Genomic DNA, 12,968 nt, shown 5'->3' with positions numbered 1-12,968 from the left:
TTTTTTTAAGTTGAACTCTTAAAGCAACTGTGTCATAATCTGTATAATCTGCAGCCGTTCTTCAGAGTAGGTAATGCCTTTTTGTAAAAAATGATCTGACTTTTCTACAACATGAAGTACGTCTGCAAGGTTGCCAGTGAATTAAAACCTGAATCCAAAGTCAGCTTTTTATTCTAATTTGATAAATTTTCCAAAATCCAAGGCGCAGTTTCTCAGGTCAGCAGTTTCACATTTTTGAGCCATCTCTAGGGAGCTGGAGAAGGCACAGTCTCAGCTTCCTCTGTAAATTTCCCATAACTTTCTTCATAAAAATGACTCAAATATGATTCTAAGCAATAGTTAAGTGGGTTTTATAGAGCAAATTATGCTCCTGGACCATTTTGGATGTGAGTGTAACTTCACCAGACCAGTAAAACTCTGTAAACTTGATGGGAAACATTGGAGATGTTTGATATTATTCGTGTGTTCTAATTAGTTCAGTTTTATTATTTAGCCCTTTTCCTTGAACCAGGAAAGACATGCACAGGCATTTCTCATTAACTCTTTCACATGTGTTCTTGGCAGGTCTTGGTTACTTCACTATTTCCTCCTTGGCGAAAAGTTTAGCCTTTGCTAGGCAGTGCTGTATCACCCATAAAGTTATACTCAGTTTCCCAAATGTGAAGTAATCCTCTGCCCCAGGTGATAGACATAAAAGTTATTATGCCAAAATTCATTAATGGAGAAACATGTGCCTTTTGGGGAGTCCCCATCTCCCCCTTTAAGGCAGATGTGAACTGATGGAATGATTAGGTTAATGGTAAATCTCAATGTGACTAGAGTATCATATTTAAAACACAAATCCTTGTCTTGAGTATACAGCTCCCTAAAATGAGCTGTAAAGTAATCTTTTAGGGAAGGCTAAATAATATAAAACTTCTGCCTGACAAATCATAAAGTTTAGGAATTAATTGATCCATTGGCAGTTCAAAACTTAGAATGAATTGCTCCTACAGACACAGTGTTAACTTGAATCTTAAGTTGGTATGTGTGCATTTCAGGGGAGAGGGGCTGTCTCTTACTCTGAGATAGTTGTACCCAGATATTGCTTCTGTAAAAATAGTAGAAACTACATTACTTTCTGCTTTTTTTTTTTTTCAACTATTCTTTACAGAGTATCTCCAAATTTCCTTGAATAGTTTTAGCAGGTCCTTTGTTATGAGAAGGATGATGATTAAAGTCAATAAACGGGAACTCTGGAAGAACTTTGATCAGGTTGAAGATTTTGGTGACATAGATTATTTTATTTAATCCTTATGAGTACTGTTTTAATCGATAGTATGAACTCAGTATTCTGTAGCGTGATAGTATGTGACACCACCTACCATAACCATTTCCTCAGGCTGAAATAACATTTTAAAGTTAGTGGAGGAGGCAGATGTGAGGGAAATGGAGCTATGGGGGAAAACCCTATTTGATACAAAACCTCTACATCACGGTGGTCTGCCCAGTGGTTCTTAAACTGTGGTTTGGGAAAACCCAGTGGCTGGCCACAAGAGTCTCCTCCAGATTTTTGTGGGCTAGATCTCTTAGTGTAAGGGATAATGTTTTATACTTTGGTATATTCATGAATAGTAGTAATATATATATAAAATAATGTATCACACATATTAGAGTGTTTACTTGTGCTAGATACTTTGTGAAGCATTTTATAATATACTTTTTCATTTAACACTCTGAACAATACCTCGAAAGGTAGGCTGTGGTCTTATTTAAAGTGAAGGAAACCGAGACTCCACCAGGTTAAATAGCTTGCCCCAGATCACACAGCCAGCGAGGAACAGAGTCTATGATCAGCCTTACATTCTTCTGCACTTAATACAACTTTCTGTACTGTGGATCACTGGTACCTCATCAAAATAGAGTTCTTTTCCTCTGTTTTGGGAGTATGTTGTACTCTGTCCAGGGTGGACACACATGTAGAGAGTTGTATCAGTGATCTATGGATCAAACAAAGGGAGACTGAAGGGCTTGGCTCTTGACCATGTGGCTGGTATGAAACTCTTACAGCAGAATATAATAATTATAGTACCCTCTTTTGATCCTTTGCAGTATACCATGAACTGTGTTGGGTGACTTACATAGACTATTGCATTTAATTTTTATAAGGTACATACTATCCCCATCTGTAACAAGGGGAAACTAAGACTAAGAGAAGAGATGGGAGTTTAACTGAGATTGCCTAACTTTAGGCTTAGCGTTGTTGTTTGTCGTTTTCAAAGTGGAAAATTCAGGAGGTGAAGGAGAAAGAGGTATGTTGTTGCACGCCCATGGACTTTGCAAGGTGATCTTCTCATCTTTCCCCGATGGTGTGCGTACTCAGCATCCTTGAAAAAAGGGTATGAGTTAAGATAAGATTAATTGGCCTGTTTTAGTTCCAGTTATGGGAAAGATAGTGTTTTAAAGGGTTTTAAGCACATTGCTGAAAGATAAATTACACCCTGAATGCTAAGTGGATGTTTGTGTCCCCTGCCCAGTTGCCCATACACAGCTGCGGAGTCTCTGTGTGGTTCCCGTGTGCTTTGCAAAGTTGCCAGCTCACAACACCTTTTTCTCGTTGTGCTTTGACACCTCTATTTCATGTACTGGCTCCTGACATCTGTCCATTTCCAGATTTGACTTTGCTGAGCAGATGACCTTGCCCTTCTACATTGACTTATCAGAAATTGGCTAATTTTTAAGAAAAAAGTTGAGGATCTAGCTTAGTGTGGCCAATCCCCATTATTCAGGAAGTGAAGATGTGAGAGATGAAGTCTGGGGAGAATAAATAAGAATTCTTAGCTTTCTGCAAAGGTTCATCTCTCATGGGTGTTCTTGCCACACAGAGAGAAGAGAAGGTTTAGAGTACCTCTGAGGTGAGAAGGAATTCCTGGAAAACCTGAGGCACATTCCTAAAGGAAGCAGCCATATTTCCTCTACTATCTAGAGTCTCAGTTGTTCTTCTTGTTACTGTTGAGCTTACTATTAGATACTTTGCCACAGTGATTTAATTTAACCCTCAAATTATCAAAACTGAGATTCTTAGTCCACAGCTCATGGTCTTTTCATTCTACCATGCCCGCCCCCGCCAGGCGTCTCTCAGCAGAGATGGAAGTCGTTATAATAGGCTCCAGTCAATCAGAATTCTGTGTCTTGCACTTGGATTTTTTCTGTTGCCATCTCAGAATAGTGGCAAACGCTTTCATGTAATGTGTCTTTTCCCTCTTTACTCACTGGATGAAAGCCTTTGAAGCACTCCCCTCGGAATAGACCACTGGTAAGATGATGGTGTGTTGTATCGCACCTTTTAATAAAACCACATTTTATTCAGGGAAAGTGGGGAGCTTTTTTGTGGTTTGCAAACTTGATATTAATATTGTCCTGACCAGAAAATGCTGAAACTTGCCCACCCACCCAGTTGTGTTTAGGCTTCTAAAAATAATGTTATTCCTCCATACTCAGACATCTGTTTTCACTCTAGTGCCAATTTAAATGCCTCTGTATACTCTGTGTATCATGGCTGCTTTCCCAGTATTTTGAAAATTTGCACAGGGTAAGGGGATTTTACAAGTTCTCAAAAACACGAAATATTCCTCTACAGTAGCCATATCACATGATGTCGAAGCGAAATGGCAGGTATCTGCATAATTAAAGAGGTGCACCTGTGTATGCCTTGTATCCCGGCTGCTGGAGTTCATAGTTGAATTGCGTTGGAAGGCTGAGGCTCTTCCTGGGAATGGTTAGAGAGGGCTCGGGCTAGCAGCATTAAATATCAGCCTAGACCGAGACAGCCATTCCTGACATTTTGGTGAGACGATTTTTTTGGTCATGGCCTACTCATTTTGGTCCATGTTCTCCGCAAACGAGGAAGAACATGTCTGCTGTCATTTGAGGCACTGTGACGAGTACTTTACATATGTAAGCTCATTTGATCCTTACAACAGTTTTGAGGAAGTAGATGTCATTTTTCCCATTTTTACAGAGGAGGAAACTGCAGTTCAGACAGTCCCATCTCATTTTGCCAAAGCTGCTAACTGACTTAGGTATTTTCTGTACCACAGTGGGCTGCCTTCCATTTTTAAAGGCCTAGTTTTTTATTATTTATTTATTTGTTTTTAAAAGACCTGGCTTACAAGCATTCTAGTAAGAGTTGAGGTCTTCAAATATGGTGGTAGGTAGTATTTTGGGCAGGCACAGTCAGCAGAGAGTGCTGCTTTCTTTTGTGGGTGGCCTGGGGAATTGAGAAGAGTGAAGTCTTAGGAATTACGTGAGATTGGTGTGCAGCAAAACGATCAGCTCCCTGAACTGGTTTAGTGTCCCTGTCTTGGCATTTTGAGACAGAAACTACAGGTGTTTGGGGATTCAGGAACTTAATAATTTTTTTTTAACACAGCCCTAAGTGGGAGCTTCCTAAAATGACCTATCAAGAATTATCTGGCCGTCCTTTTCTTTTTAAATTCAGAATTGTATTTTAGAACATTAGTCTCTTTTCTGAATGTTGAGAAGCTAAGCCATTTCCTATTTCTTAACTTCCGTTCAACTTAGAACAAGAGCCTGTTATCTAGCAGAGCATTTGAGAGGTCCTGGCCTCTGCTTCTTGTTTGAGGGCCAGAGATCAATGGTATGGCTCAGCCTTTCACATCGGGTGGTGTTCTCTGTCCAGACATCTCCGGGAATGTGTGCACCCCAGGCTGACAACTGCCTCACCCCAGCTCGTCTTCAGTCCTCTCTGCTTATCTTTAGGTCCAGTAAACGACTGTAATCAAGTCACCCAGTTCTAGAAAATATTTTCCAGGAGAGGGGGAGAGCATGGAGGAAATTCTTTTCGGTATGGGGATTCCTCGACTTCCTCTTTTTACATGAAATTATTTTTTTCAGTCTCCCATGTGATAGTGAATGTACTTTTCTTTTGCATTGATACATATAGAGTAACAAAGCTACTTACTGATTCAATAATATTTTAAAGCGATTATTTTGTAACTGAAAGCAGCTATATGAATTTTAAAAATAACCTGATATATATATATGTGTGTATATATATATATACATATACATGTATGTGTGTGTGTATACATATACATACATATATACACATAAAAGATATATTACATAACTTGGTAATACTTTGGGTTTATATGGAGTCACGCATCCTGGAGCAACTCTGGGCCCTCATAGGGGGTGGCCTGAACATCAGTGACCGCTGCCAGGAGTCACTGGCCGTGAGTAAGACTTGTTACCACTACATCTGTCTCCTAAGTCAGCATTTTCCTGGTATACTTAGCTTGCTGGGGGGGGGCTCAGGCACTATCTAAAAATATGTGAGTTCTCTAAATGATTTTAAGCATTGAGTTCAGTTTAAGTAAGTCTTTTTTTCTGGACCCCTTTTCAAAAAGTTGCTTATACGGACGGATTGTTACCTGTGTCAGTAGCGGTAGCGGAGGTGGGGTGAGTTAATTTTTTTTTTTTGATTTTGGAATGTGCTTTTATTTCTCACATTTTACAAACTTACTAGAAACGATGACGCTGCCTAAGAGGCTCTGACTTGGTAGCAGATGGGCAGAGGAGGGTTCTCGCGTTCCTGGCGTCTCCGTGGCACTGCCTTCCTCCCGTGGGTGTTGGAAATATGTGATCCTGCCCTCTCTCAGGGCTGTGCATAGGAGCTCTTTGAGGGCAGGGGTTAGATTTCCAGGCTCCTGTGCGAAGTACAAAGGCCACAAATGATGAAACATTTTCCTTTTAGGCATATGTATATCACCATTTCCAGTCTTTCGTTTCTTTTTCTGTGAAACGAGGACAATAAATTCAGCTTCAGAGTTGTGATGATTAAATTGGCTATAAAATATTTAAAACACATAGCATAGTGTTATGAAAGCATAGTACCTGGCACATAACATTTCAGTAGATTTTTAACATTTTAGAGCACACAGAAGCATACCGCCTTCAACGCAAGAGGAAATACAGTTTGTTAGAAGTCAGCAGAGCCAGTAAGTAAGTGCTTACTGTGAATGAAGATGAGATCTGTCACCTTTCTTCAGCAAAGCAACTAATTAAACTTTTAGCTGCTCGGATAATTAACTACTCAGAGATAATCTTTCAAACTATATCCTGAACTCAGATGTAACCAATTATTTTAGTCCAGTGTGCCCCCTAATTTCCAGGATTTGGAGTTTACACTTTGGTGGTTCTTAGTGGAAATACTGTGTCCTTTGATCCTGAAAATGCCTCCTATCCACTACCAAAGGTTAGGTCTTTGAGTGCTCTGGGCATGACCCACTTTCTCCTTAAACTTTCCCCACCGGTGTGAAGCCATAGGTCTGTTTATCTCATGTAAGTGTCCTACAGCACTTACAGTTTTAATCACTCATTTGACACTCATATTTTATCTGGAATTGTTACTGATCTTATGCTCTGTGTTCACTGCCTCAGTAGCTAGGACTAGACTTCTTTATAGGCACTGTATATTTCAGTGGAAAACATGGACTCCGTGTCAGGAAGAACTGGGGATAATTTCCAGCTAGTCCAGCTACTAGTTTTGGGGCCTCAGAAAATTAAACTCTTCCCATATTTACCAAAGGGAAATAATACGGACATCCTTCCAAGGTTAATGTGTGGATCATTTAGCCAAATAAACATGTTTAGAGTATATCCAGTTCCAGATACCTGTGTGCCTCGAGTGGTTAGCTCCCTTAAAAGCAGTATGCTTCCTGTTTTTTTCATCCCTAGTGCCTAGCACAGTCAGTATTGTGGAATAAGGGAGCATCTTGGTAAATGTTGCATGAATGATGAAAGAATGAGAATCCGGGGTGGAAATGTGCCATTCTTATTCTAAAGGACCTTTCAGTCTGGGAGATTAAAAGCGGATACCAAATAAAATTTTTTCTGTAGTAGTTGGCATGTAATGGTTGTTCAAAACCTTTTCTCAGTGACGAAGACAATGCTTTGGATGGGTACATAGATTGTCAGTATATGCTTAATGGTGGTGGTGGTCTTCTGCCAAATATTTTAATTGGCATTAGAGAGTGACCCAGTGAGTTACTGTTTATTTGTATGTTTTGGGTGCAAAAGGCATTCTTTAAACATACTGAGTTCTGTCTAGGCCATTTTTTTTCAAACCCAACCTAAACTCATTGGAAATCCTATGATGGTTGCCAGACAGTCAGGGAGCGTTTGAGAAAAAACACTCTTGGGCTAATAATGTCTTACTTGGAAAAGAGCATGATTCCTATCCACAGACAGTTATGCAGACCAAGATGGGGTATCTGGTATGCTGTTCCTGGAAGCAACACTAAAGTCTGAAGCCTAATAGAATAGTTGATTCACAAAAACTCATCTGTTTCCTCCTTTCCTCCCCTAGACTATAGAATCTAACTGGCGGTGTGGACGACACAACTTGCAAAGGATTCAGTGCCGCTCTGAAAATAGTAAAGGTGTCTACTGTTTACAGTATGATGATGAAAAAATTATCAGTGGCCTACGAGATAATTCTATTAAGGTGAATGACTGTATTTTGTATGTAGTATTTTTAGAATTGTGGTTATGTGTTAGACACTAGATCACTGAATCTCTCCGTTTACTCCAGATTGTTTTTTTATCTGTTCCACTCCATCTTGGCAGCTCTCAGTGTGGTTCTAAAAAACTAGAGCCAGAGTATTTCCCTGTACTAACACCAGACCCCTGGATTGTCTCACTTCTTATCCTTCTCTAAGCACATTCACACTCTATATTCTGTGTTTCGGTGCACATTGAAAATATCTCAGTGTCACAGGGCTCTTGCTGACTTTGCTAGCTGGTGGAAGTGTTGCTAACTTGCCTGTAAATCAAAGTCATTACCTTTTATGGGTGCTGACAGAGGCTCAGATGATAACACAAAAGAATGATAGAGCAATTTATATTTGTATGTTTTAATTCACTTTTCAATAGTAGATAAACTGGATCATTTCTCTGTGTTTAATGTTTGGCAGCTGATCTGACAGATTTTGTTTTATACTGTTTGTAGCTTATTTTCTCATATTTAAGAAAACATCGTGGGTTTTTTTTTTTTTTTACTGTTCTTTTTTTTCAAGTTATAATTTACATTCAGGAAAATTCACTCTTTTCGGTATAAAGTTTTGAGTTTTGACAAGCACAAAGAATTGTGTAACCATAACAAAAATCAAGATATAAAACAGTTCATTATCCCCAAAAGTTCCCTTATTCAGCCCCTTTGTGTTTAATTCTTCCTTCCCTCTAGGTGCTGACCTTTTTTAAAATCTTTTTTTCCTGCCCTTACACTTTTGCCTTTTAGATAATATCCTATAAATGGACTCACACAGTATGTAGCCTTTGAGTCTGGCTTCTTACACTTAGCATGGTGCATTTGAGATTCATCATTTAGCAATAGTTGATTCCTTTTTGTCACTGAGTAGTAATCCAGTTTATGGGTGTACCCCAATGTGTTTATCCATCTACCTGTTGCGGGACATCCATGTTTCCAGTTTTCACAATTACAAATGAAGTCACTATAAACATGTACGCCAGTTTTTGCCAGAACATAGGTTTTCAGTTCACTTCAGTAAAAATGTAGGAGTGGTATTGTTGCTAAGAAATGGCCAAGCTGGTTTTCAAAGTGGCAATACCATTTTATGTTCCTATCAACAGTGTATGAGAGTTCTCTTTGGCAGCCCTTGGTATTCTCAGTTTTCCCCCCCCCTTGGATATTTGCCATTCTAACAGGTATGTAGACATACCTCATTTTGGTCTAAATTTACATTTCCCCAGGGGCCTGGGTGGCTCAGTCTTTAAGCATCTGCCTTTGGCCCAGGGCATGATCCCAGCGTTCTGGGATCAAGCCCCACATCAGGCTCCTCCGCTAGGAGCCTGCTTCTTCCTCTCCCACTCCCCCTGCTTGTGTTCCCTCTCTTCGCTGGCTGTCTCTCTGTCGAATGAATAAATAAAATCTTAAAAAAAAAAATTTACATTTCCCCAACGATTGATGATAACATGCATCTTTTCTTGTGCTTTTTTGCCATCTGTGTATTTGTTGGTGAAGTATCTGTTTGGATCTTCGGTGCATTTTTAAAATGGGTTCTTCGTTTTCATATTATTGCACTTTGAGAGTTCTTTCCTTTTTTTTAGATATGTTTTGCAAGTATATTCTTCCAGTCTTGTCTTTTCATTTTCTCAAGGATATCTTTCATAGAGCAGATTTGGATTTTAATGAAGTGTCATATACCACTTTTTTCTTTTCTGGATTATGCTTTTGATGTCATATCTAGGAAGTCTTTCATGGAGCTTTTTGAATCTATATTTATGTCTTTCATTCACCAAATTTCAAGTCTTTGGCCATTATTTTTCCCATATTTTTTCTGCACCATTTTCTTTCTCCTTCTGAGACTCTCATTACATAAATACTAGATCTTTTGATATTGTCTTACATTTTTTTTCTCCAATCTTTTTTTCTCCTCTCTTTTCTGGATAATTTCCGTTGGTCTGTCCTCAAGTTGACTGCGTGCTGTACCTCCTTCTTAGAAATTTACAGGGTAGAGTGGCATAGAAAGACTCTGAGAAGGTCTTCAGTAGAGACATCCGGTGTTTCCTGACTTCCAAAACATATTTGACCACGATAGCCCTGATAACCTGTGGCCACTGTTTAATTAATTTAATTAATAATAATTTTGGCAATTATCCTTTAAGGAATAGATAAAAATGGTTTATAAGGACCTTGTCAAAGCGTAGGCTGGCCATGGGCTTACACGTCATTTACATTGGATGTGTTTCTAAAGAATTCTGTTCATAGAGGTATACTGTGTTTAATTTAAAATGGGCATGCATTTGATTTATAAGCCATAAACAGTAGAGCAGAGGTGTGTTTTAGAGAGATCATCTAGACCAGTGGTTGGAAACTTTTTGTACTTCATTCTGTACCAATCCTGGATCACTAATCACTCTTCCAAAAAAAAAAAAAGAAATTTTTTTTTTTTGTTTTTGTTTTTTTAAAGTAGGCTCCACATTGGGTGTGGAACCCAGTGTGGGGCTCAGACCCATGATCGTGAGATCAAGACCTGAGCTGATATCAGGAGTTGGACACTCAACCCATTGAGCCACCCAGGCACCCCACTAATCATTCTTTCAAAGTAATTGGTTCGAATTGGTCAGAAATTAGAAGCAAGCCTTGCTGTTGTAGAAAGACAGTTAAATGTCTGCATCACTTGTTGTATCTTGGCTATGTGCAGTAAACTTGATGGACGCTGTAAATCATGATAGTATTATTTTACAAGGGAAGAAATAGGTCCACACAATCTATTTTTAACAATCCAATCTTTTAAAAAAAAGATTTCTCATCCCCCATTATATGGGGACAGTATTGACTTGGAAAATATTGGAAAGAGCAAAAGAAGGGAGAAAAAGCGCACTCAGAGAACAAAACCAACTATTACTAACATTTTCTTGCCTTCTGTGTTTTTCTTTTTTAAAATATACATACATACTGGTTATGTCACTATATAGATGGCTTTTGTTCTGGTTTTTAAAAACCATTACTGTAATAAAGCATTCTATTCTTTCATTAAAAACTTCATAGTTTACTTTGAAATTTTTCTAAAATGTCCAACATTTTTTATTTTAAAATTTTTATAAATAAACATAATGGGCTAGGGGGTATGCGTGTTTAAAGGCTCCTAATAGATACTGTCACCTTGTTTTCAGAGGATAAGCCAGCTGTTTTCAGAGTTCAAAAATTCCCCTTATAAGGCTGTTAAATGTAATAAGTACAATCATTAGAGTGACAAAGTAAGCAAAATAGTACATCTACTTTGGAATTATTCAATATTGCCTCTTCCCTTTTTGTCATTTTCCACCTGTTTGAAGTTTAACTGCTCTTATTTACTATAACACAGGTCTGTTTTATTTTATAGTTCAGAGACAAACACATTTATCAGAATGTGATACACTAAATCACTCTTTGTGGTTGATCTTGTCTCAATAGATTTGGGATAAAACCAGCTTGGAATGTTTGAAAGTGTTAACAGGACACACTGGCTCTGTCCTTTGTCTCCAGTATGATGAACGTGTCATTGTGACTGGTTCTTCAGACTCTACAGTGAGGTGAGTGATTTGGCTTCACTGGTCTGAACTCACATACCTTCCATGAGAAGACTGAGATTGCACCTTTTCTGGTAGAAGCGCACACATACTTTGTATATGTGTTTTTATGTTGTATTTCAAAACCACTTTTTAGGTGTAGGTTTATTTGAACAAAGTAGGCTGCAAAGCTAACTTCTCTTAAGTAGGTGCTGTTCCTGTTGCTGTATGTTACAGAAATGGCAGTGTACTTTCATATAAAAGCACATTACCAAGTATTAGGCTGGCTTTCTCCTGGGAGACCATGCTCCAGATATTTGAAAAAGTCACCAGCATGCTTAGTATCCTTTCTCGGACTCAATGCTTCTAGGCCACTACTTTTGCCATATAAGCCTGCGTCTTTTCTCCTTTGCTGTGTGTGAACTTGTCCTCTTGGGAGATTGGGTTTACAGAAAAGCTATGGCGTGAAAGGGCTGCCCCTGAGAACCCTGTATATATCATGGATGAAGCAGTTGGGATGCTGGCTTTGTCCATAAAGCAGCTGGGTAACTAGATGAGTGTGGAAATTGATGAGATGTCATGACTTACAGTCTCTAGTTTGCAGTGGATAAATAAGAGACTCAGAGGCCTGTCAAAGATCAAGAAGAACCTTAAGCTTGGAAACTGTCCTCAATTCCCCAGCTGCCAAGTGAACGCCTTCCCCTGTCATCTCAGACTCCCTGCGGAGCTCATCTAGTTGAAGAATCATTTTGTTGTCCTCAACACAAGTGTACAAGCACTGTCCCTGAATACCCGACTTTAAATAAACCTAAACCTGGGCAGAGCCAGGATTGTTCCTTTTTTGAAGCCCTCTCAGTACTTCTCAGCAAATAGAATAATTGCTGATGGGGGCTCCTTTTAAGCGTGATTTGAGGTGTCAGATCCCAGTCACCAAATACAAGTGAAGCTTATACCTCTCCAGCCTACTACTAAGAATGGGCCCAGGGCACAGACCCTAGACTCGTTTCCTGGTTGTCTTAACAAGGACACTTTGGGCTTTTCTGTTCTCATCTAGAGTCTGGGATGTGAACACGGGTGAAGTTCTGAACACATTGATCCACCACAACGAGGCTGTACTGCACTTACGCTTCAGCAACGGACTGATGGTGACCTGTTCCAAGGATCGCTCCATCGCTGTGTGGGACATGGCTTCTGCCACCGATATCACTTTACGCCGTGTCCTGGTTGGCCACCGCGCTGCTGTCAATGTAGTGGACTTTGATGATAAATACATCGTGTCTGCCTCTGGTGACAGAACCATCAAAGTGAGTGTGTCTTCGGTCATAACTCTGCTTACTCCTGTCCCTATTAGAACACAGAGAAAATAGAGGTGGCTTTTACCAACCTGGTACCTGGCAAGATCTTTATTCTCCTCCATTTGTGCTTCATCTCTTGAGGCAGTCCCATTCTTCATGCTTCTGGAATCACGGGCAAGGTAGGAGGAAAGGGTCATGGGTCCAGGATACAGAGCAGCCCTCTTTTGCATGAAATGACACTGTCGATCACATTTTTAAGGGAAAGAGAACTAACCTGTGGAACGTGTATACTCTGGGCTAGGAGCTTTTCATTACTGTGAAAACCAGCACTCTGTTGAGGTAGGTATTGCCTCCATTTTACAGCGGGGGCTCGGAGAGTGAAGAACTGGGCTGGAGACCACACAGCCGGTTAGTGGCAGAGCTGAGGTTTGATTTATTCATTATTTACTTAATTTTGAGAACCTGCCATGCCCTAGAGCCTGGGCTGGATGCTGGAGATACGACAATGAATAAGCCACATCCCTCCCTACCTTCAAGAAGCTCAGCGTGTGGTGGGTGGCAGGCATGAGATGAACAGTTGTAGTCCGGGGTGATTCA

At 39.7% G+C, this 12,968-nt stretch overlaps 1 protein-coding gene across 5 annotated transcripts in view; it reads left to right on the top strand.

Moving 5' to 3' along the window:
- FBXW11 (F-box and WD repeat domain containing 11) overlaps positions 1 to 12,968 on the top strand; it is a 121,788-nt gene that overhangs the window by 92,702 nt on the left and 16,118 nt on the right. For all 5 annotated transcript variants that reach the window (XM_026510968.4, XM_026510965.4, XM_026510966.4 and 2 more), the window contains 3 exons: positions 7,373 to 7,510; positions 10,982 to 11,100; positions 12,131 to 12,380. In XM_026510968.4, the coding sequence (XP_026366753.1) occupies positions 7,373 to 7,510; positions 10,982 to 11,100; positions 12,131 to 12,380 (507 nt within the window). The remainder of the gene's footprint in view (positions 1 to 7,372; positions 7,511 to 10,981; positions 11,101 to 12,130; positions 12,381 to 12,968) is intronic.

This window comes from Ursus arctos, unplaced genomic scaffold (genome assembly GCF_023065955.2).
Source record: "Ursus arctos isolate Adak ecotype North America unplaced genomic scaffold, UrsArc2.0 scaffold_15, whole genome shotgun sequence".
In the NCBI taxonomy this organism is placed as follows: domain Eukaryota; kingdom Metazoa; phylum Chordata; class Mammalia; order Carnivora; family Ursidae; genus Ursus; species Ursus arctos.
Note: the sequence above shows the minus strand (reverse complement) of the source record. Positions and strands in the feature narration are given on the sequence as shown.